Source organism: Bicyclus anynana, chromosome 14 (genome assembly GCF_947172395.1).
Source record: "Bicyclus anynana chromosome 14, ilBicAnyn1.1, whole genome shotgun sequence".
In the NCBI taxonomy this organism is placed as follows: domain Eukaryota; kingdom Metazoa; phylum Arthropoda; class Insecta; order Lepidoptera; family Nymphalidae; genus Bicyclus; species Bicyclus anynana.
The window spans coordinates 15,497,447-15,520,546 of record NC_069096.1 but is presented as its reverse complement, the minus strand read 5'-3'; the positions used below and the strand labels follow the sequence as shown (position 1 = coordinate 15,520,546).

At 36.2% G+C, this 23,100-nt stretch overlaps 2 protein-coding genes and 1 non-coding gene across 3 annotated transcripts in view; all 3 read left to right on the top strand.

Moving 5' to 3' along the window:
- The window catches only part of LOC112045052 (calmodulin-binding transcription activator 2), a 202,428-nt gene that overhangs the window by 19,192 nt on the left and 160,136 nt on the right, over window positions 1-23,100 (top strand). Inside the window, exon 2 of the mRNA XM_052885311.1 lies at window positions 11,395-11,486. The gene's annotated coding sequence lies outside the window, so the exon portion shown is untranslated. The remainder of the gene's footprint in view (window positions 1-11,394; window positions 11,487-23,100) is intronic.
- LOC112045053 (UDP-xylose and UDP-N-acetylglucosamine transporter) lies at window positions 2,437-6,131 on the top strand. The gene is made up of 2 exons (XM_024081108.2): window positions 2,437-2,596; window positions 2,983-6,131. The coding sequence occupies exon 2, from the start codon at window positions 2,993-2,995 to the stop codon at window positions 4,001-4,003; it is 1,011 nt and encodes a 336-aa protein (XP_023936876.1). The 5' UTR covers window positions 2,437-2,596; window positions 2,983-2,992; the 3' UTR covers window positions 4,004-6,131.
- Trnae-cuc (transfer RNA glutamic acid (anticodon CUC)) lies at window positions 2,881-2,952 on the top strand. Its single transcript has one exon. It is a non-coding gene; the product is annotated as a tRNA-Glu (tRNA).

The window sequence follows — 23,100 nt, the reverse complement described above, 5'->3', positions numbered from 1 at the left end:
TAATCCAGAGTAAAATCTACTTCCATTCCAAATTTCAGCTAAATCACTTCAGTAGTAGCGGCGTAATAGAGTAACAAACATCCAAATATCCAAACATACATACAAACATCCATACAAACTTTCGCGTTTATAATATTAGTAGGATACTTATGTGATGTGACGGGTAGCAGCGACAGTGATTGCACCATCATATTGTGGTAGAGGAAACACCTCGAGCAGGTCCCAGAACTTGTTACCTCGAGAGTAGGTATAAGGGATCCCTTTAGAATAGATCAACACTCACCTTTCCTGCCATGTTATCCATGCCCACACTAATCAATTTATGATAAACAATAATTATAACATTATTGCTCAAAACCACTAACGCGTCTGGCAGCGTGACGGTGTCCACGCTGCCTAACAAACAACTGAGCTCAAGTCATCAAATACTCTCTTATTGATACCAATACTGACACCTACGCTCCACAATAACATAAATAATGAATGTTAAGACCACCTGTAATTGAGAAATATGTAACATTTACGTAACTTGGCTACAATTCCTTCTTCATCGCCTGGCCTAATACCTAGTCCTTTAATATAGGCTGCTATGCTAGCTATGCTGTTGTTTTACATGTTGCATAATCATTGCGAGCTCCGAGTGCTGACGACGAATGCCGGTGTGCGGAAAAATTCAATCGAGTTTATGTCAGCTTAATAGGTTACACTAATGTATATTTATATTTAAAAAAAATATTTAAACACAGAATAAGGAATGACACAGAATAAGTTTTTACAAGCTGTGCGGTGAGGCCGATGAAACCCATAAAAAACAAACATCACGCGATTCCTTGACATCCAAATACTCGTATTTTTTCATAATTTCTCTTTCAAGATTTAACACTAACAATAATTACGTACATTAATATCTTAATAGACTAATACTGCAACCCGCTTGATGTCTTCGGGTTGCAGGGAGCCGCTGGATGCTGGCGGCTCGAGACCGTTTTGTTTGGAACTCCATGGAAGAGGCCTATGTCCAGCAGTGATGATAATGATGATGATGATGATGATGATGATGATGATGATGAGACTAATACTTAATCAATAACTACTACCTATAGAAAAATACTCCATCTTATTTTCCTAGTAGGTATTTGTTGTTTCAGTTTTGTATTTGGAATGACTACATCACTGCCGTGATCAGTGCGCTCTATCTGCATATTATTCTTTGATCTGTGTATTAAAAAAAATAACAGATAGTCAAGAATCTATTGGGAATGTGAAGCTGTCTCTAGATCAAGATAATACTTCTTGTGGTTGTTCATAATACACGAGTCATCCTTCTGTAACACCACAACACAAACGTGTCTATCTTTTTTCTATCGTTATAGGCTCATAATAGTGAAGACTAAATTTAAGAAAATTTTAGATATTCTTAAATAGTGAATAAAAATATTATCTACTTAATCTTTTTTATGTTGAATAGGTACCTAAGTATAATTTCCCGTAAACAATAGGGGAAAAAAAGGATTAATTTAAATGTAGGTAAGTAGGTACATAATTATCTACAATTTTCGTTAACTTTATGCGATACTGTATCTGATTGTGAAGCGAGTTTATTATTTTTTAAGGAAGCGGTAGATATCTAGATAATTACCTATGTAAAATACGAAGCTTAATTATTATTTTGATCATGGAATTCATCTGATAGTAAGTGTAGATGTGGCCTAAGGTGGAATGTGCTTGCCTAGAAGATGCCTATTCACTCTCATCATAAAGATGCCCAGGTTGTAAGAATTAGGAAATACTGACTTCGGGAGAGATATTTAAAGTAAGTATCATCCTACTTACTTAAATTATTAAATTTTAAATTAAACGACTTATTTATAGCTTTTTGTAGTTTTTATTCACTAATTAATTATTTTTATATGTGACTTAGTCCTAATACACAACATTTAAATAATTTGGAATTTTATCACGGAGACGTAAGTGCTAATTATTATTACCTTGGCACTAATAATAATTACTTAAACTGATTATTATTTTCTTAAGTTCAAATAAACGTCGTTTACTTACTTAGGATAAATAAATAAATTGGACATAAACTAATTGTTGTGTAGGTTCGTCCGTGGTAGGTCCCTACAATTTTTTATATGAAAAAGCCGATATAAACGTAAGTCCTACCTATTAAAAATTTAATTTTAGAACTGACTAATATCTATTATCTAAGTAGTCAATTGCAGCGTTACAAGTTTTAAAGTATTTTATCAGATCGTTAAATAAGTACATACGTAATTACAGTATTAAGATAAGGTATACTATGAGGATTAGGAAGTAACATTTTGTACCACCAGAGAATACAATATTTTCTAACAACGCCATCTTTTGGCGGCAAAGTCAAGCTCCTATAAGGACTGTTTTACCGACGCAACGAGTTCTGCGCATGCGGACTAGCGCGATTCGAGGCCACGGTCACAAATTGACACAATCTCTGTGATAAAATTACGCACACTAACAAAGAGGGCCATAGCTGTCAGCCGTGCGCCGCTTGTCATAATGTATTTCGAAGATTTTGTGTTTTCAAATTGATATTTATGTGAAAAAGTGACAAAACGTAAGTATTTTTTTATTCATTTTTTGTTATTATGTGTCTCAGGTCTCAGTGCTTTTAAATGTTGATATACATAATGTGAATAGATAACCTTTGAAACATCTTGTAGCCTTAGTTTTTGTGTGGGTGTTTAGTCATGGCGTAATATTTTATTGAGCGTTTCGTTATTGAGTGATTTGTAGTTATAACGTCTTAGAAATATATTAACTAATTAGTTTTATTGATTTATTGTTTTACGATTGCATACAGTCATAGAGTAACGTATAATTTTAGACTCATCGTCAGTATCCGATATGGTCTAGTGGCTAGGATACCTGGCTCTCACCCAGGAGGCTCGGGTTCGATTCCCGGTATCGGAATAATCTTTTTTATTTTTTCTTTATTTACAGAATCTCCAAAATGAATATTAAAGCGGCGTTGGCGATTGGCATGGTGTTTGTGGGATGTTGCTCTAACGTAGTATTTTTGGAATTCGTTGTCAAAGAGGATCCCGGCGCTGGCAACTTGGCTACATTCCTGCAATTTTTATTTATCGCTGCAATAGGTTTCTGCACAGTCGGCAAGTTTGGAACCGCGAAACGGAATATACCATTCAAACAGTACCTTTTACTAGTCGGTTTCTTTTGGACTAGTAGCGTTGCAAACAACTATGCCTTCGACTTCAACATACCGATGCCTTTGCACATGATATTCCGCGCTGGATCCCTAATGGCTAACATGGCTATGGGAGTGTGGATCCTAAAGAAACAATATCCAGCAATTAAATATCTGTCCATTTTCATGATATCCGCCGGCATAGCAATCTGTACTATACAATCGAGCGGTGACGTCAAAGCGCCTAGAGAAACTCACGAAGACGCAGCTGAAGAAGAAAAACTGAAGTTCATAGATTGGCTGTGGTGGTGCTTAGGTATAGCTATACTAACATTCGCGTTATTCGTCTCAGCTCGCATGGGAATATTCCAGGAATCTTTGTATTCCAAATTCGGGAAGCATCCCTGGGAAGCGTTGTATTACACGCATCTACTGCCTTTAGTTATCTGGTTACCGACGACTCCGAATATATTGAATCATGTTAATATAGCATTCGAAACGCCCGTTGTAGATTTTCTCGGATTCGCGTTGCCTAGACAAGTGGTTTGGTTGATTTTATACGTCTGTACACAGGGGCTGTGTATCAGTGCCGTATACGTACTGACCACGGAATGCGCTTCTTTGGTGGTTACTTTAACTGTCACTCTAAGAAAGTTCGTATCTTTACTCTTTTCTATACTTTACTTTAGAAATCCGTTCACTTTGGGCCATTGGCTTGGTACTCTCTTAGTTTTCCTCGGCACTATGATATTTACTGAGTTACTGCAGAAAACTGTTTACTTGTTCGTACCTAAAGATAAGAAGAAAGTGCAGTAACATTTCTAAACTTAATTTACTGATACTTGTATTGCTTGAAAATTTTTGGAAGCTATTTTTAGGTACTCCTAGATATCAACTCGGGGAGGTTAAATAAGTTATTAATGTGATAATTTTTAAGGTTTATAGGGTTTTTGTTAATGTTTTCTAATATTATTTTGTTTATTTTTGTACCTTTGCTGCGTATATTTTTAATTGTTACTGTGCTAGCATTCTGGCTATGTGTTAGAGTTAACTTAATTGCAATTAACAATGACATTCATAAATCAAGTATTGAACAAAAAAATAATTTTATCATAATAATAAATTAATAAAAGATTTTAATTTTAAGTAGATAATTTCAAATAATAATGCTATAATTTTATTTCTACACGTAAGTTAAGTATGATTGACTGCCTTTTATTTAGTAGTAAATTTACCCGATTCCGAATCATGCGGTCTGGCGTTCGATTCCCAGCCCCTGTAGCCAAGTGGCATATCGATTCTCTTTCTACGATCGCAAACGCTTCAAAAACTAGAAAAATGTTTTGGAATGAAATTTGCTTTCGACAGCTCACGTGATCAAGGTCTGTCATTCCCATACATTTTTCTAGTTTTCGAAGCGTTCGCGTTCGTAGAAAGAGATTCGACGTGCCACTTGGTTATAATAAAAATGGCTGGTTGTTTTGTTCGAGAAATGCTTAATATATGCATTAAGGTGAATTGAACGCGCCTGTTCTCTTTCCAGTCATATCAATATAACCTGTATTGGAATGAAAAGTGTAAAGTAACAAAGATAACATTTGGGCATATACCTACATGTACATTGAAATATGTTAACAAACCTAAAGATAATGTTTGTCGTCGTACAGTTATTGTTCGTAGTTAGTAGTTACCTTAACCGTATAATTGTAGTACCATTGTAATCATTATAACCACGCTGATCGCTTATCATCGTTTACATACGTGATTTGCGTTTTTTGTTATCACCATTACGTATTGTGTTATTTATGTGTGTGAGAAGGTAACTATCAACTAGATATATATCATACAGAATATAAGATAGCATACATTCGCATACCTAGCATTATATTATAATTTAATGCTAGATATGCGAATGAATGGTTTCTGCCGGTCTAGTTTCATAGTCAAAGAGCCAGTGACCTACCCTTTTGAGGAAATATTGGTTTCCTCAAGACTTAATAGTTCAGTGTTGAAGGGGCCGGACCGCCGGACTCATCACCGAGAGGTGGTGGTTCGATCCCTGCCCCGCTGGACTATTGTCGTACCCACTCCTTTTTCAACTACTTGGAGGGAAAAGGGAAGATTGGTCATAATTAAAATATAATGGTAAATATTTTTTTTATTGTATGTTTTGCATTAAAACTACTGGTCTGATTTTAAAAATTCTTTCTTCATTAGAATCCTACATTATGCCTGATAAAAATAGGCTATTATTTCCCCGCACTACCACGAGAAGAGGAACTAAGCGGGTGAAACCGCGGGTCGTCTGCTAGTTTAAAATAAGCTGAACTCTTGCTACAATGGCCTCCATTACATGACAGTGGCATAAATAAGTATTGTTATTGAATTTTTGCATGAATTTTAATTCAAAAGTCGCTTTTTGAAAGACCATTAAAAAAGACACTATGAATATTTTATTATAATACATTAATATAATTACTTTAAAAATGTATTTTTTTGTCACTAAATTAAAACAAATAAATAATAGATAATCGTTAGTGCTCAATATTGCAATTTTTTTAATTATTGTATTTTTTTTCGTTTAAAATGTAATTATTTTTATTTTAATAGTTTTTATTTAGCGAAATTATTATATTTTAAATGTGAATTAAATGTTTAATAACATTGTATTGTATGTATAACAATGTAACATGTTGAATTACCATGTTATATAACATGTTACAAGCATGTAAGTAGGTATGTTACATGTATAGGGTGGTAGAATTATTGATAAGATAATATTGGTGTTGTATTATTATTTGGTGTTATTTTATCATGTGAGTTTTACAGCTGTGAATAATTAATGTCTATATTTTGAACTTTAAGAACAGAATAAATAATAAAATAAATGACGTGCTTTTTACTAAGTGAATTTTATTATGGAAATAAATTGATTCTTACTGTCTCATTTTGTTTTATATTTACATATTACCTTTATGATGAGAACGAAAGGCTTGTTTGTTTTGTGTAATTTTAAAGTTATTCTCTAACTAAAGGACACACGGGACTAGGAATTTTCTATTTTTTTTTCTTACCTCTAATCTTAATGAAACAGTCTAGATATGTGGTGCAGGCCTCTTTCCTTATAGAAAAGGGAAAATAGAGCGTATGTCCACCACACTGCTCTAATGCGGGTTAGCGGGATAATGTTTAATTATTTCACAAACACATCAGATTTCAGATGTTAATGTTAAAGACTTATCATAAATAATTGAAAGGCAATGTCGCGTGGGTCAACAAGTTAAGAAAGTAATTCCATATTGCGCCCCCGGCTAAGTATAAACAAAATAAGAGAACAAAAGAAACTGGATACCCAATTACTTGTGTCTACATTACCATAACTCCGAAGGAAATTACCTATTTAATATGGAGGTGGGCCGTATTATCCGCTCTATATCGGTTGTAATATCAAGGATGTTAGTTTTTATGAGATTATCTTTTTGGGACGGAAAAAAGTGGTTCATTGTTGTTTAGTTGACCAGTTTTATAGTAAAATAAAGGCTACCAATGGCTTTTGTGCTGCTATCAGAGCAGTGTAGTCTGAGGGTAGAGCTTAGGCAAAAACGAAAGTAAATAACAAGCCCAACGAAGTGCAAATGCAGGTACCAGGACCACATAGGTAGGCGTAAGAAATGAGCCTGTAGGTACAATGTGACTGATGAACACCGCCGTCGCTAACCGACTGGGCCCCGTGACCTCATATCGCTCTCTCCAGAGAGCCGATGTATAGGGGTAAACTGGTATTGGTTCTGGATAGACAAACAGACACACAAAGAAGTGAGCTAAAGGATTCCGTTTTTTAGAGGTATAAAACCTACAAAATAATTTAACGCGGACGAAGTCGCAGGCATCCGCTGGTAACTATCCAGTATCCAGAGTAGAAATAGATACATAGAAATATATAGATATTATTTTCTCATACGCACGGCAAAAGTTTGGAATACCCTTCCCAAGTCTGTGTTTCCTGAATCTTATAACTTGGGTATCTTCAAAACAAGATTGAATAGACACCTTCTAGGCAAGCGTGTCCCATCTTAGACTGTATCTACACTTACCATCAGGTTAGATCATGGTCAAACGCGAGCCTTTTTGCATTAAAAAAAAAGATAGATAAATATAGTTGGATCGAGATAGATACTGAGCTAAGGTAAAAACGAAAGTAAAAAACAAGCCTAACGAAATGCAAGTACCAGGACCACAGAGGCACGTAAGAGGTGAGGCTGTACATGACTAATGACCACCGCCGTCGCTAACGAACGGGGCCCCGTGACCCCGCATTGTTCTCCCCGGAGAGCCGATTTGAAGAGGGAATCTTCTTTGTTTTACGTAACTGAGGTTGTCTTGGTTGTTTTTGTTTCAATGGACAGGCTGAGCGAACTCGATTCTCCTAGGAACTGAATGCTCGGTGGGACCTAGATGTGACATAACCCTTTTTTAATCGATGATTGCTGACCAGATGTTTGTATGCCGTTTCAGAAAATAGCAAACGGTTTTGTGTTTTGAAAAAGATTCTATTTGTTTTTATTAAGAATATTACATGAGGCGTTTAAAAATGGCAGATTTTTTCCAGTTCCCCTTCAACTTAGCTTGATAAGAATGTGCATAATGTGTAAAAGTCCGGAATGCTATCAAACTCTCGACCTTTCGATAACCATGTATAGTTAACCATGTATTTATTGAGGCTCTAAAAATGTAATATGTAAGTATGTTGTTGTGAAAACGGTTTGCCCTATTTTATCTGAGTTGACAGAGAGAGAGCATGATACTCGTAACTATTTGTACTTTTGTAAAAAAAAAATGCCATATCTTTTAAATTTGACCAACATTCCAATTCCCCTCCAACTAGTCGGGAAAAACTGTATTTATGAGTGGGTACGGCAATAGACTAACGGGGCGCGGATCGAACCACCACCCCTCGGTGATGAGTTCGACCGCACATACTGAGCTATTGAGGCTCTAAAGACCAAGAACATAATAATAACATGAGAATAATTTACAGGTTTTTGGGTCCATTAGATATTAGAGTCTTGCAAACCTAAACATAATAAAGTGTTAAAACCTGTCGCACGTGGTAAAAAATATAAGCTTGTTAAACCAAGTTCAGACTAGGTACTTACTTGGAGTAAATAATTTTCAAAAACCGAATATCACTAGCAATCAGCAGGGCTATTGGGTAACTAGTGTACCATTCAAATAATTAGTCACTACATGGTTTTTCATGATATTTTCGTTTTTGCAATAATCTAACATTGTGTTTTCAACGAAATGACACAATTATCGACATTTTACATAAAATAACTAGTAGTGATACTCGTAGTGGCTGGTAGTAACGTTATTTTAACGAAAAACTGGTACTTACATAATTTCGTTGAAATAATCATGCTAGATGATCGTAGAAACAAAAAACCTTAGCACTTGATGTAAAATAGAGCAGTCAAGTTTATTTCGTTGAAAAAACTATTTTAAATCAACACAAAAACGAAAATACTATGAAAAACGATGTAGTGACTGATTACTTGAATGGTACACTGAGTTACATAATAACTCTGCAGAACTGTAAAGATACATTATTAGGTATTGCATTTATTAAAAATATTTTCCAATTTAATTAAGTTATAGTTATTTAAGAATAGATTCGAATCCGTGGCAGACTTTTTTAGAGAACGAAAAACAATGCAGCCTTGCATGGTTTTCGTGTTTCTTTAATTAAGTGAACACTATAAATGTTTATAAGAAGCACGATTCTTTCAAATTAATTAACGAATAACGTCATACCTAAGTTGGCCTATTTAAATCATACATACAACAGCCTATGACCAGCTGGATTAATGTTGAGCAACAGTGAAAGATTATATCAAATACATCGTTAAAGCGGTTCTAAAGTTAAACTCTCATAAACACAAACATAAAATTCTATTTCTCTTTATAACAGCAGTATAGATAAGTACCTATTCATTTAATTGTATCGTACTTGTAGTAAATATGTCGGAATGATTTTGTTGATTTTTTGTGTTTAATTGGCTCCTTGAATGGTTTGAATGGATAAATATCACAATATTTTTAGGCTCGAGCCTCCTCTCAGAATGAGAGGGATTAGGCCAATAGTCCACCACGCTGGCCCAATGCGGATTGGCAGACTTCACACTCGCAGACAATTATGAAAATTCTCTGGTACGCAGGTTTCCTCACGCTGTTGTTTCTTCACCGTTCGAGAAACATTATAATATTTAATTTCTTAAAATGACAAACACATAACTGAAATGTTGGCATGCATGCTGGCATGCTACACCCTCCAGTATCAAAGGCAGAGGTCATATCCACTGGGCTAACACGAGTTACGAGTTTCTTAGATTAGTAGATTTATTTATATAATCAAAACTATAGGCTGGGAACTCTAATATAGAATACGGATTGTAAGTATGAAATGAATAATTGTATTCTTATATAGGACGCCCATGGAAACCTTGTAAGTTAAATTTTTAATTTTCAACTTTACTCTACACCGTACCAACATCTAAGCCTCGTGTATTTGAAGTAGGTAAATGAATTTTTACTTTTTATTTTCTATTGAATTAATACTGTTTTATTTCAAGTAGGCACAAACACATGTTATGTTTAAAGAAAATTCGAGATGTAGATTCGTAGAGCAAGCGAAGTATGCACAGAGGTAAGGTTACTTAAAGAAATAGCCTTTGATTAGCTCTTAATACTCGCGAGTAGGTATTAGTGATTGTCTTTCAGTGCAATATCCGGCCGATTCCACCTGTACCTCCAATGTCCGCGGAAGGATTTCAGGCCGGGCGTTTAATACCAACCCAAATATTAAATACAGGATTTGTCAAGGCACCGTGGAAACAATAAAGCGAGTACGAACGAGGTGAAAACTGCACGGTTTTTGGCAACATTCGTCAAGAATGTCTGCACTGCTCGGCGTAGTGGCTTAAATAAGCCAAATAAAAACAGCGCGCTCGTGCCCCAAAATACGCCTTATGCTTCTTGTAATAAGATAGACGTCGACTGCAAAATTACTAGTGCAATCCGAAGCAATGGTCCAACTTGTTGAAATTCCGTCGCCGTCCGGTATACGGAGTTGCCAATTTAGTTTTCGTTTATCTAAACCGATATTGGCTCTTATGTCGTAGTGATTAAGACGAGTCTCGTTTATATTCGGGTTGGGGGACGGCAAATTGAATTCGGCAAGGCTTCGTAGGAGGGAAGAAATTTCGCAAGTTAAGCTTTTGCTTGAGCGCCCACTAATTTTGTCCAATCGTGGTTAGCGGATAACGTGTAAGGCACATTTTTGTTTTTTTTTTCTCTCGAGTCCGCGGCGCAATGGGTTCATGTTTTTTCCTGCGGTGGGCATAGACTTGGAATATTTACGATGCGGTATTGCTATCCCGCTGCTCTGCATAATTTATGGGCAGTTGACCATGTATTCCCACAGAGTACATAAAATGGAATTGAAAGTGCTTCTTGTGAAAATCTCTTGCAGGATATTAGAACACCAGCGGAAATAGCGTCAGCGTAGTTCTGTTTTTCTTTAATTTGTTTTTGCATAATGAATGCATTGCGATAGGGAATGTAGAATTGGATTTTATTGAAACAGATCTTTTTATGTATTTCTAAAAAGCTTTTATATTTTGTATTAAAGCTCTTTAAAAGATGTGCTTTAAACAAAGTATGTGAATGTGCCATTTATATAATTGAAAATTAATGAATAAATATCATGACTTACCATGATTTACATGGTTTTGGCACCTTCTGAGTACCTACTAAAATATGGAAAGAATGAGTCCTAGATACGTAGTTCCAAACATGTGTTATTTCTAGCACGTCTAGTTTTCGAGGTACATGCCAATTATAATTTATTACCCTATCTTTAGGCATATAAGTAATAGTTTACGTTTTCGATGATTAAACCTTTTTTTATTGCTTAGTTTTGCTTACAAATCATTTTAGATTTTTCGTTAAAGACGATGTATTTGTACCTATTTATTTGAAAATCCAACATATCTACTGAACTAAATTGTAAAACATTTACCGAGGAAGGCTATAGGCTATATATTATACCCGTATTCATACGAGAACGGAGACCACGCGGGTGAAACCGCGCGAAATCAGCTAGTTCATGGTTACGTATGAATTTTGATTATTTCTCTCATCCCCAGATGGCGAGCCCATCAAGCTACCGGAAAACCTGGAGAGTCTGCCGCGGGCCGAGCACTTCGCTGCACAACGACACCGATGGAACACGAACGAGGTTAGTGATTAGTTTAAAGTCATCATAATCATCATCATCATCAGCCGATGGACGTCCACTACAGAACATAGGCCTTTTGTAGGGACTAAATATCACGATCCAGAGCCGCCTGCATCCAGCGAATCCCTGCGACTCGCTTGATGTCAGTCCACCTGGTGGGGGGTAGACCAACACTCCGCTTTCTAGTGCGAGGTTCCATTCCAGCACCTTGGGACCTCATCGTCCATCGGCTCGTCGAACTATGTGCCTCGCTATTTGCCACTTTAGCTTTGCGACCAACTTCTATTTGATTCAGGTAATTATAACGATCTTTAAATTTATTTACGTGTTTTACAAGAATTCTTTTAGGGTATTCTGAGAGGAGACTCATAGTCAATAGTTAGTTGTTAATGGTGATAGTGAATTACTAATTGTCGAAGGAAAAGAGGAACACTTGATTTCAAGGAGAAAATGAACCTATTGTTGGCAGATAATAATTTATAAAGATAAGTTTTCGTGTTTTCTTCCATTCCTTCAGTTCGATACAAGGAAAAGCGTTTACGCATACTTTTCGGAATCAATTCCGATATATCTACTGTGTTTCTAAAATAATGTACGTATGTGGGACATAGAAACGTGCCTATACACATTACCATTACAATAAACCGCATATTCCAAAAGTAGAACATCTATGCTTACTATAAATCTGTGTGAGAGTTGACCTCTCACACAGATTTATTGTGTACTGTACCTATTAGGGGGTGATTTAGTGAGCGACACTGATGCCAAAAATGCAATCAGTAAAATTTTCGTCTGTCTGTCTGTATGTTCGTTATAGAAACGGAAACTACTCGACGGACTTTTTCAAAACTTGGTACAATTATTTTTCATACTCCTGGGCAGGTTATAGTATAATTTTCATCACGCTACGATCAATATGAGCAGAGCAGTGAAGGAAAATGTTGGGAAAACGGGAGAAGTTACTCTATTTTTACAGCGATACTACTGTAAGGGCTGAATTAAAGAGGTCTAAGAGCGGACGAAGTTGCGGGCGTCCGCTAGTCTATACTATAATACTTAATTACTTGCCTACTTTTCTTTTGGAAAATTCGAAATATTCCAAAAGTGGCCTGTTCTGATAGGCAAATGCTGCTTCAGATAAACTTTTCGAATAGTTAGCATGACCACGGCATTCATTACTTTGTTGAAGCAGGGTTCCCAACTTAGGGGTTTTCCCCCCAGATTTAGGTGGCAAATAAGTGAAATGGGATTTTTTAGGGGTCTGAAATTTTTAGAGGTATTTTCAGGGATTTTTTGACTCTTTAATATTTTTAAATTGATGATAATTTTAATATTTCTTTCTTGACCACTCTAAAGGCATCTGGCGGCAATTTTCATAGAATAAAAAAAATTGTTAAGTTTATTCATTGTCAACATGTATGATTTCAAATAATCTGAATCTTCAGATAAAGACGTAATATTTTGTCTGTATTAAATATAGACTTTTGAAACATATTACAGCATATTATTTCTAAATTATTATGAATTTATATTTTTTAGGGGGACAACTCTATAATTAAGGCAATTTTAGGGGTTTTTGACACAAACTTTATGGATAAATATTTTGGACAGTTGGTAACACTGTGTTGAAGTCTTCCCTTTAAGTAGATATTGTAAGTTCTCAAGATTTTGTTGACTCACTCTCTGAACAACATCTCAGTCTATGAACATCGATCGCATTGATATGCTAATTGTTTAAGCGTTGTTATACGGAGTGAGGGACTTCATATAGGTATTGCTTACAATAACAAAGTACTATAGACGGTGAGCGGGCGATAGCCTAGATACATCATACATACAAATATTACACGGTTGATAATATTCTAATTGTAGGGGAGCCCGGGATGCTAAACTTGCAGTTACTAAAGCGTAATGGGGACCGATTACATTTGGTAGATTAAATTATAGGAAGAATAAATGGTTATTCACTTTTTTCGTTTTTTAGCGGTGGAAAAAAAACTGCAGACTTTAAAAGAATTTTTTATTACTTTGGCTTACTGAAATTGTCAGAACTTCAGCGATTAATTGAAATTTAATATTTCCTTTGAAATAAGTAAAAAAATAATCGCACTCGTAACTCGAGATCTAAAATAAATGGGTTTTATTTTGTAACTTTGGAACCCTCCCTTTCTATTACGTTACGCTCAAATCGTCAGATTTTCGAAATGCGCTGTTTTTAGCTATTAACTCACCTACCTTATCTTAATCTGACGTGCTGGTTGAGTATTTCTGAAGTTATTTTTTTTTTTTGTTTTGGTTGCCCTAAATGTACCTAGTAACATAGGCTATTCTATCCCCGTCAAACACCCCCGTCAAACCGTCAACCAAGTCGCAAGCTAAGTTAGTTTCACGTTATTATTGAGTGTATTAATACTTTAATAACATCCGCTAGACACTTTTGTATTTGCCAATGCATAAGTTTAAAAAGTTCGTTAATAAGTCGAAGTCTCTACACGATTGATGAGTTTCTTAATTACTCCGTAGCTTCTTAGTAGTACCTAGTAACTACTAAGTTGATGTTTTTAATGTGTTTGTTGTTTGTTTTTCAAAATTATTTATTCAACCATTTCTTTATAAATTCTGGACACTGGTGTGACTTTGGATGATAGCTGGTTTCAAGGGTTATAGTAGGGGCACCGAAGTGGGGATTTTTGCAGTTACTGGAGCGCGGCAGATAAACAATATGGGCTATACCTTGCACGTTGTTGAGTACTTCCACTATGTATGAGCTCTTAATATGACAATGTAGCTTTCTATTGGTAAAAGAATTTTCAAAAGAGGTTTAGTAGATCCAGAGACTACCCCTTCAACCTCACAAACTTACCTCTTTATAATATTAGTATAGATTAGTGTTTCAATTAATATCATAGTGATTCCGGCAGTATAAGCGGTACGGTTCTAGGTATTGCAAACCCCAGATATGGGACGACACTGAGGTTTTGCACTAGCTTTAGCGTTTTCTATGATCTGTGATTTGCATATTGCGAGAATAAGTCCGCGATTTGTATTGTGAGAAAAAGTCCGCGATTTATATTTCCGTGAGAGAGATAGAGACAAATTAGAAACTCAAACTATCGAGTTATAAAAATATCGTTACAGAATGGCACTACAGACATTAGTGTTTCAAATATCACAATGATTCTAGCAGTTTAGGTACGGTGCAGGTAACAAATTGCCAACCCCAGATATGAGACTACGACACCGAAGTTTTGCGTTTTGCTTAACGCATGAATTACTCCGCGGTTTGTATTGCGTGAATAAGTTCACGATTTATATCTCCAAGTGAGAGATAGACGGATAGAAGTGAAAGATAGAGACGGATTAGAAACTCATACTTTCGAGTTATAAAAATATCGCTATAGAATAGCACTACAGATAGTAAGTAGTGTTTCAAATAACACAATGATTCCAGTAGTTTAGGCGGTACGGTTCGGGGCAGGTAAAACATTGCTAACCCCAGATATGGGACGACACTGAGGTTTTGCATAATGCATGAATTAGTCCGCGATTTATACTGTGCCGTGACGTTGCTGAAATTAATGGTAATGAAACGCGTGGCCGTATTTACATAAACTAACACGTCATATCCATTGCCGGGAAGAATGCCGCTAATGTGGCGCGGCGCGAGATATCTGATGAATTATAACTTATTCCGAAAGTGCTGCCTCTGTCATACGAATATACAACACTTATATCTATTCCGCTTTGCGGTTTCATTTGCGTAGTTCCCGTTCCTGTGGAATTTTCAAAATCGATTCAGTAGATCCACAGTTTATCCCCTACAATATCAATGCAAAATTTACTCATCACCATGGTCTTTATATCAGCCAATGGAAGTCCACTGCAGGAAATGAGCCTTTTGTAGGGACTTTTGATGTTTGGAAGTCCATAAAAGTATAACTAAACTATTTATAGCTAAAACTTTTATAACCAATACTCTTACCTACTACCTAGTTCTTTAACTAGTTATGAATTTTGAACCGTGGTTATTTTGGTAGGATTAGTATGTTGCTTTGAATATAGGAGGTTGCAAGAGTCCACGATCTAAACTGTATGAGAAATTGGATTAATTGGTAACCCATGCCAGGAGCATGGAATGACAAAAATTCAACCTTCATAAAGTTAGCTATTTATTCACTTGTGTGAATAAATAGCTAACTTTATGAAGTAAACTCCGCTATCTTAAGTTCTTCCCGTGCATTTAGAGTACTTCACATAACCTTTCCAGTGGGCCTAGAATTATATAAAATCCGATATTTTTCCTTTCCTAAATATTCTAACGAAAATATACGTGTGCATAAAGAATCAAGTTCATTCCAAAAGAGAACTTTATAGTAGCTTTTGCTCATGTAAACAGTTTAATTATATTCTTACTAGCGGACGCCCACAACTCTGTGGGTTTTTTTCCCATGTTAAAAAATCTATTTTTTCTCAACTATCGCGAATACCACGTAGGTACTGCTCGTAGTTTCAATTAATTTCTAATCTCTTGCCATAATTCATCAAAATCGATTCACCCGTTTAGATGTTAAAAGATAGTACCTATGGATTTACATAAGTAAATCCATTCCATTTTAACACTCAAAATGTATGTTTAGTTTTCCCATAAAATAGCCTAACCACCGAGTAACGCAAAACAAGGAAACAGGATTTTGGGTCCTAAAGGTCTTACGAGCTCTAGTTAATAAGCTCAGCCACTTGGCCGTTCCGTACTAAGCTCTCAGAGCTTTACAAATTGCTTGCAAGATCACGAGGCAGCCCATAATGCATCTCATGTTACATTGCAGCTGTATTAACTGGATTTACAAATCTCCTATTAATATATAAAAACCTAGACAATATGTCTGACAAGTTGTAAAGGATTGACCACATAATGGTTAATAAACTTTAGTCTCGATCGATAAATTCAAGGGGATCCAACTTAGGCATACTCAAGAGTGTTTAATTCTATATAATGTTAATTGTAAAATTAACAATTTTTTGTTGCTTAATAAACATGTTCTTGTAAAGTTTAAAGTTAAACACCGTTTATCTACCTATACTTCTTCATTTATTTATTTGGTCCACCAGTGATTGTTACATCATTTACACAATTACAAAGACACTCCATGCTCATTTCCGTAATATTAAAATAAATTAACGATTACATAAAATTAGTTTACATAAGAAAAATACATTTTACAGTAACAAGAAAAAGAAAAATTTAAACTATTATTTGAATATAATATATAATACATATTAATATTATAATTAAAGAGGTAAGGTTTGTAAGGTTGTAGGGGGTAATCTCTGGATCTACTGCACTGATTTTGAAATTTCTTTTGATAGTAGAAAGCCACGTCATTTGTGAGTGACATAGACTATATTTTATCCCCGTATTCACACGGGAACAGTAATCTGCGAGTTTGTTTATAATTATGTACTTATTTGATTAAAGAAATTGTTTTGGAAAGTATGACATGTATCAACATGGTTGAGATGACACGTTAGCTTTTATTGTTTTCTGTTCTGTGGCTGAGATCTCATCTCTGCCATTCACAGCAATTAGGTACCGCGTACCTCTTTTGAATTTGATTCATTTTGCCCATGATTGTCCTCAGAATATTTACGAATACTAGTAGATGATTATATAACTGGAACGTTGTGAACTAGTCCAGTAACGGGAGAAACTTATGATATATGATCAAACCTCGGACTTTTAAGATTTCAGTCCTGCTTAGATCGAAGCTTTTATATTATTTTGTGATGAGAATTTCTCGTTTAAATATTAGATGTCTTGCTGCTATTCTATACAATTAATTCAGACTGCTTTTTGATCTAAATTGCAACCGCTGTCTTATTAGCTAAGCGACTTGAGTGTTTTAGACTTAAACCCCGAAATCCTTACATATAGCTCGTTGTTTCGTAAGGAACGATAATGCAACGGTTTTGTACTAACACTACTTAGTTTATCTATAGTAATAAAATGTTACATTTATTGTTAAAGAGTAGTAAAGTGCATCATCACTTACCATGAGGTGAGATTGTAGTCAAGGGCTAACTTGTAAATAATAATATAAAAAGTTCGTTCTTTTTCACAAGGTCATCCTTTGCCGCTCAAATGGTACCACGTGCCGCGTACAGAAGCTGGAGTAAATTCGCATTTACCTATATTTTCATTTGATTTTTGCTTTGAGTTTGCCTTTGATCTAGGTCATAGTTTTCCAGATTTTGCATGAAAAATGTGTTTGGCCACAATTTTACTAGGCAACCTATTAGTAATGTGTCACTGTAAACATTATCCATCCTTAATTGCTTATCATTAACGAATAACAGATGAGGGTATATATTCCTAATGTTGGATCTTAGACTATTGACTTCACTTCTGAAACACGGAGGTGCAATGATATCAAACATCTATCACACTAGATTGTTACAGTTACTGAGATTTGTAAGAAACTAGCGGATGCCCGCGACTTCGTCCGCGTAAAAATCGATGTAAACTTCTCTACCTCTACCTTACCCTACTCGTAAACCTACCCAACCCTACCCTACCCTACCCTACCCCTACCTTACTCCTACCCTACCGCTAACGCTAACCCTTCCCTCTCCCCACCTTACCCTACCCTAACCCTACCCGTAACCTATCCATACCCTATCCTACCCTACCCCTAATCTACCCCTACCCTACCCCTACCTTACTCCTACCCTACCGCTAACCCTAACCCTTCCCTACCCCTACCTTATCCCTACCCTAACCCTACCCTACCCGTACCCTACCCCTACCCTACCCTACCCCTATCCTACTCCTCCCCTACCCTAGACTTTCCATATCCTTCCCCTACCTCTACCTTGCCCCTACCCTACACTACCCCTACCTTATCCGTACCCTACCCTACCCTACCCTACCCTACACTTTCCCTAAATTACCCCTACCCTACCTCTATCCTACCCCTTCCCTACCTCTATCCTATCCCTACCCTCAGCAAAATTGGTCCAGCCTTTTGTGCGTGGTGCAATGACCAAAAGACTATAATTTCCCAAGCGACTTCTATGCTAATACTATAAAGAGGTAAAGTTTGTGTGGTTGTCGGGGGTAATCTCTGGATCTACTGGACCGATTTGGAAAATTCTTTTACCAATAGAAAGTTACATTATTTGCGAGTGTCATAGGCTATGTTTGGTCCTCATATTCATACGGGAACGGGAACCACGTAATTGAAACCGCGGGGCGTCATTTAGCGGCATTTCTGCGACTTTCAGAAATTTTGTATTATCTCCGAAACTATATAACTAATTAGCATACTGTAAAGGGCAAATCTTATCTCTATAATATCCTTGTGATTATTAAATAATTTATTTTGATAAGGATTTAAGTTTAGTTGTGTAAATAATGACGTAAACCTTAGTTTAAAATTTAAATAATTTATTAAAGTACTAAAGGTACTATATCTGCTAAAATATAAAAGATAGATATATGGTGTCGCGGACTTTTTTGTAGAACTTTTAAAGGTTCAAAAAGCCTCCATACATTTATTTCAGTTATACGCAATGGTTGAGGCAGCGCATGCGAAAAAGTAAGTTTTTCGGTCTGACCTGTAAGAGAAAACCCGCGATATCTCAGTAGTTATATACGAAAGAAATATAAAATATATAGCACTCCCCGATAACGTAGCATTTTACTGGTGAAAGAATTTTTAAAATCGGTCCAGTAGTTCCGAAGATCACCCCATTTCAAAAAATTGTTACAAACTTACAAACTTACAAACTTTACCTCTTTATAATATTAGTATAGAAGTATAGATAAAACTCCAATATTTCATACTGTCACGGCTAGAATATAATTATCAAAAAATTGAGAGGGAAAATTGAAAGAGAATATCTATTATTTTCCAATAGATGCGAGAAAATTCCACAAGACAAATCGTCGAAAACTGCTTACCTACCCCCTTTATATATATTTTCGTTCGAAGCGATTACTTTATTCAGTGCACTTTCGTTCTGACTGTCAGGCATAAATTTACGATCGTATTTGTCGAGTAACATTCCTTATTCAGTAGGATTGTTGTTGACGGCGATTTGATGTGGAAAATAAACATTCTTTAACTGTTTTATTATGTTTGGTTTTTACAACTTACGCATCTTTTTTATTTATTTAGTCTTTGAATGAAACTACACTATATAGAAATACGGTCACCTTCATCATTATTAGCCTATTTTAACGGCCCACTAAGGGTGGGTTCCGTAAAGAAGTTGGGATATGGAGCTTAGACTCACCACGTTGTTCCAATGCGGATTGGCGAGCGTAAGGTGATATTTTTTGCCTCTGATATTAATTGGTCTGATATTATCGGTATAGGATTCTTTCCCGATTTATCGTTTCTTAATTCTTACAACCCGGCATGCTTATGACAATAATGACTAGGCATTTCCTAGGCAGGCGCGTTCTATTTTAGGCCACATCTACTCATATTACCAGGTGAGATAGTGGTCAAGCGCGAGCCTATCTTTATATATAGACAGCTTACAATCTTACGAGATATTTACTCAGAGGCACAATTATCCGCCCATTTTAGTATAATAAAGCATATTAAAGTGGGCGGATAATTGTGCCTCTGAGTATATAATAATCTAATGGTATTTAAAATTCTACGGTGACATATATAAAAGCGAAAAGTCACTCGTCATGAAAAATACTTTACTTTGGAGGTAGTTTAGTTACTTGACGTCCGCTAAGAACGGATATTGGGACAGGGACGGATTAGGGGGAGCAAGGGTGTAATCTTAAGTTTATAACCGTATGGGTTGATAAAAATAACCTTCAGCAGTCGGATAAAACGTATTTCAAGCTAAGAAAATGTTAGTTTTCGTACTAGGTGGTTAAATGCTCAAATAACCTCAAATCGGCGCTAATGTTTCACCCGCCTTGGGTGGTGAACCTTCGTTTGGTTCTTCATGATATCTGATAACTTCATTCCATTTATCGAAGAAGACTATAGGCTATATAATCTGACATTACAACAAACAGGAGCGGAACATCAACCGAAAACAGGACAAAAAATATTCTTTTCAGAGCGTGCAAAACAAATCATGTATGACGGAATTGTTCCTCTGTAAGAATTCTACCAGGATTTTAACGCAACAGGAAAGAATTCTACATGATATATTTATGTGATTACGTACTAGGTGGTTCAATGCTCAAATAACCTCAAATCGGCAATAATGTTTCACCCGCCGTTGTGAGAGTCATGGCCTTTGGAACATGTTGGCTAATGAAATGTAGGCGTTTGCTGCTATTATGTTGATGGCTCTGTATTTAAGAAATTTGGACTGGATTTTTACCCGACTACCAGAAAAAAGTTATGTTTTCCGCCCGCATCTTGTATGTACTCGTATGTCTAAGTTTAGTCGCGGATTTGTTAAATAATAATCTAGACTAAAATATTTTATCCAATGTGTGTTCTGATTGTTGCAGTCAATATTATGTTCCGTATTAGGATGTCATCTTCCTCATCATCATCATTAAAAACCCTTAATCGGCCTAGAGCACGAGCTTTCTCTCAGGAGGGGTTAGGCTAATATTCCAATACGCTGTCCCAATTCGGATTGGCTGACTTTATCTAAGTGCGTGGAATCTACCAATCCGAATTAAGAAAACTATCCGAATTAAGGTAGGTATGCACGTTTCTTCACGACGTTTTTCCTTCACTATTCGAGACACGTGATATTTAATTTCTCAATTAAAAATAGGATGAAAGTCCACACCCCTTTCGGTTTCTACACGACATCGTACCGGAACGCTAAATCGCTTGACGATACGTCTTTGTCGGTAGGGTGGTAACTAGCCACGGCCAAAGCGTCCCACCAGCCTATCGTTATCAACCCATATACGGCTCACTGCTGAGCTCGAGTCTCCTCTCAGAATGAGAGAGGTTAGGCCAGTAGCCCACCTCGCTGGCCCAATGCGGATTGGCAGACTTCACACACGCAGATAATTAAGAAATTCTCTGGCGTGCAGGTTTCCTCACGATGTTTTCCTTCACCGTTTGAGACATGTGATATTTAATTTCTTAAAATGCACACAACTGAAAAGTTGGAGGTGCATGCCCCGGACCGGATTCGAAACCACAGCCTCCGGAATTGGAGGCAGAGGTCATATCCACTAAGCTATCACGTCTCACCACCAGCCTTTATATAGAGTGTACTTGAAGTATGAAAAAAAAATAACGTTTAATTAATAGTAGGCATTTAATTAAAAGACGATAAAATATTACTCGAGACGCTTTTATGAGACTGTACCTACTTTTGTCGCTGATTTAAAATTTTTAAACATAAATAATTGTACACAAATACATATGAATGAGCGGTAAGATTCAGTGCAACCTATTTACATTTAAAACTGTGGGACCATGAAGTTTTTAATGTTTAATACCGTAATACTGTGCCGAATAGAATAATATTCGTAAACAAATAAATAACGGAAGCATGTACCTACTTCATTTTAATAGGAAATATGTATGCAAATATTTAATATTCTCATTTGAGATTTTGGCATGCTGCTGCGCGAGGTCTAAAACTTTGTCCCGGGATTATTTTTGTATGTACTAATACAGACAGCATTCCACTAACATTCCCGCGCTAAGATTTTAGTGTATTTTTGGCTTTTGGTCACGTAAACACTTTATCCTTCCCTGTCTCACTACACTGTGAAGTGTAGGATTTGTAGGAAGAGAATTTAAGACATATTCACGCAGAACAAATGCTATAAAGAGTTAAAGAGTGATAGGTTAAGGCTTGTAGGGATAGAAGCTTGGCTCTTCATGATATCTGATAACTTGATTCAATTTATCGAAGAATACTATAGGCTATATAATCTGACATAAACAACAAACAAACAGGAGCGGAACATCAACCGAAAACAGGACAAGAAAATATTCTTTTCAGGGCTTTCGTTGCGTGCAAAACAAATCATGTATTCTGTAAGAATTCTACCAGGATTTTAACGCAGACGAAGTCGCAGATCTTCGCTACCATTAAAAGGGAAGAGTAAAAAATTCTACACGATATTATGTGCACGAGGTTGCAACCGCTAGTTTCATTATAATAACAGTTAATATTTAGTATAGCCGCGCTGCAACTGGACGCGCGGCCTGCTGGTTATTTTGGTTTTCCCCGGACGCCATTTTACTTATGATTTATTCGCATTATCTGTTGCTGGGGCTAAGTAAATGAGCTGGGCAAATATTTGTTCAACGGCTACGTCTGATTTACTGACCGCTCTCAAAAAGCGGTATTATATGTTTTAAGCTTTGACCGTCAGTTGGAAACTCAAAACTTAAAATCAAAATCTTTTTTATTTGAGTTTAATGTAATATGTAATTAGCAGTAGAGCTCTTTGTGACGGAACTCGTCCGGGGAAATATAAAACTATGAATTAATATTTTTAGTAAAAGTTGCTGATTTACAGGCACACGAGGCTAAAAGGCTACGCCTCAGTTGACGGACACGGGTTTTCGCCTTATAAGTGGTAGGACCGGTCGCTTCTATGTACTTGTACAGCGAAATGATTATCACTTAACATGAGATGTTTGCTTGT

Bases quoted from the DNA above. Each gene is read 5' to 3' on its own strand.
- LOC112045053 (XM_024081108.2), top strand. From the start codon at position 2,993: ATGAATATTAAAGCGGCGTTGGCGATTGGCATGGTGTTTGTGGGATGT.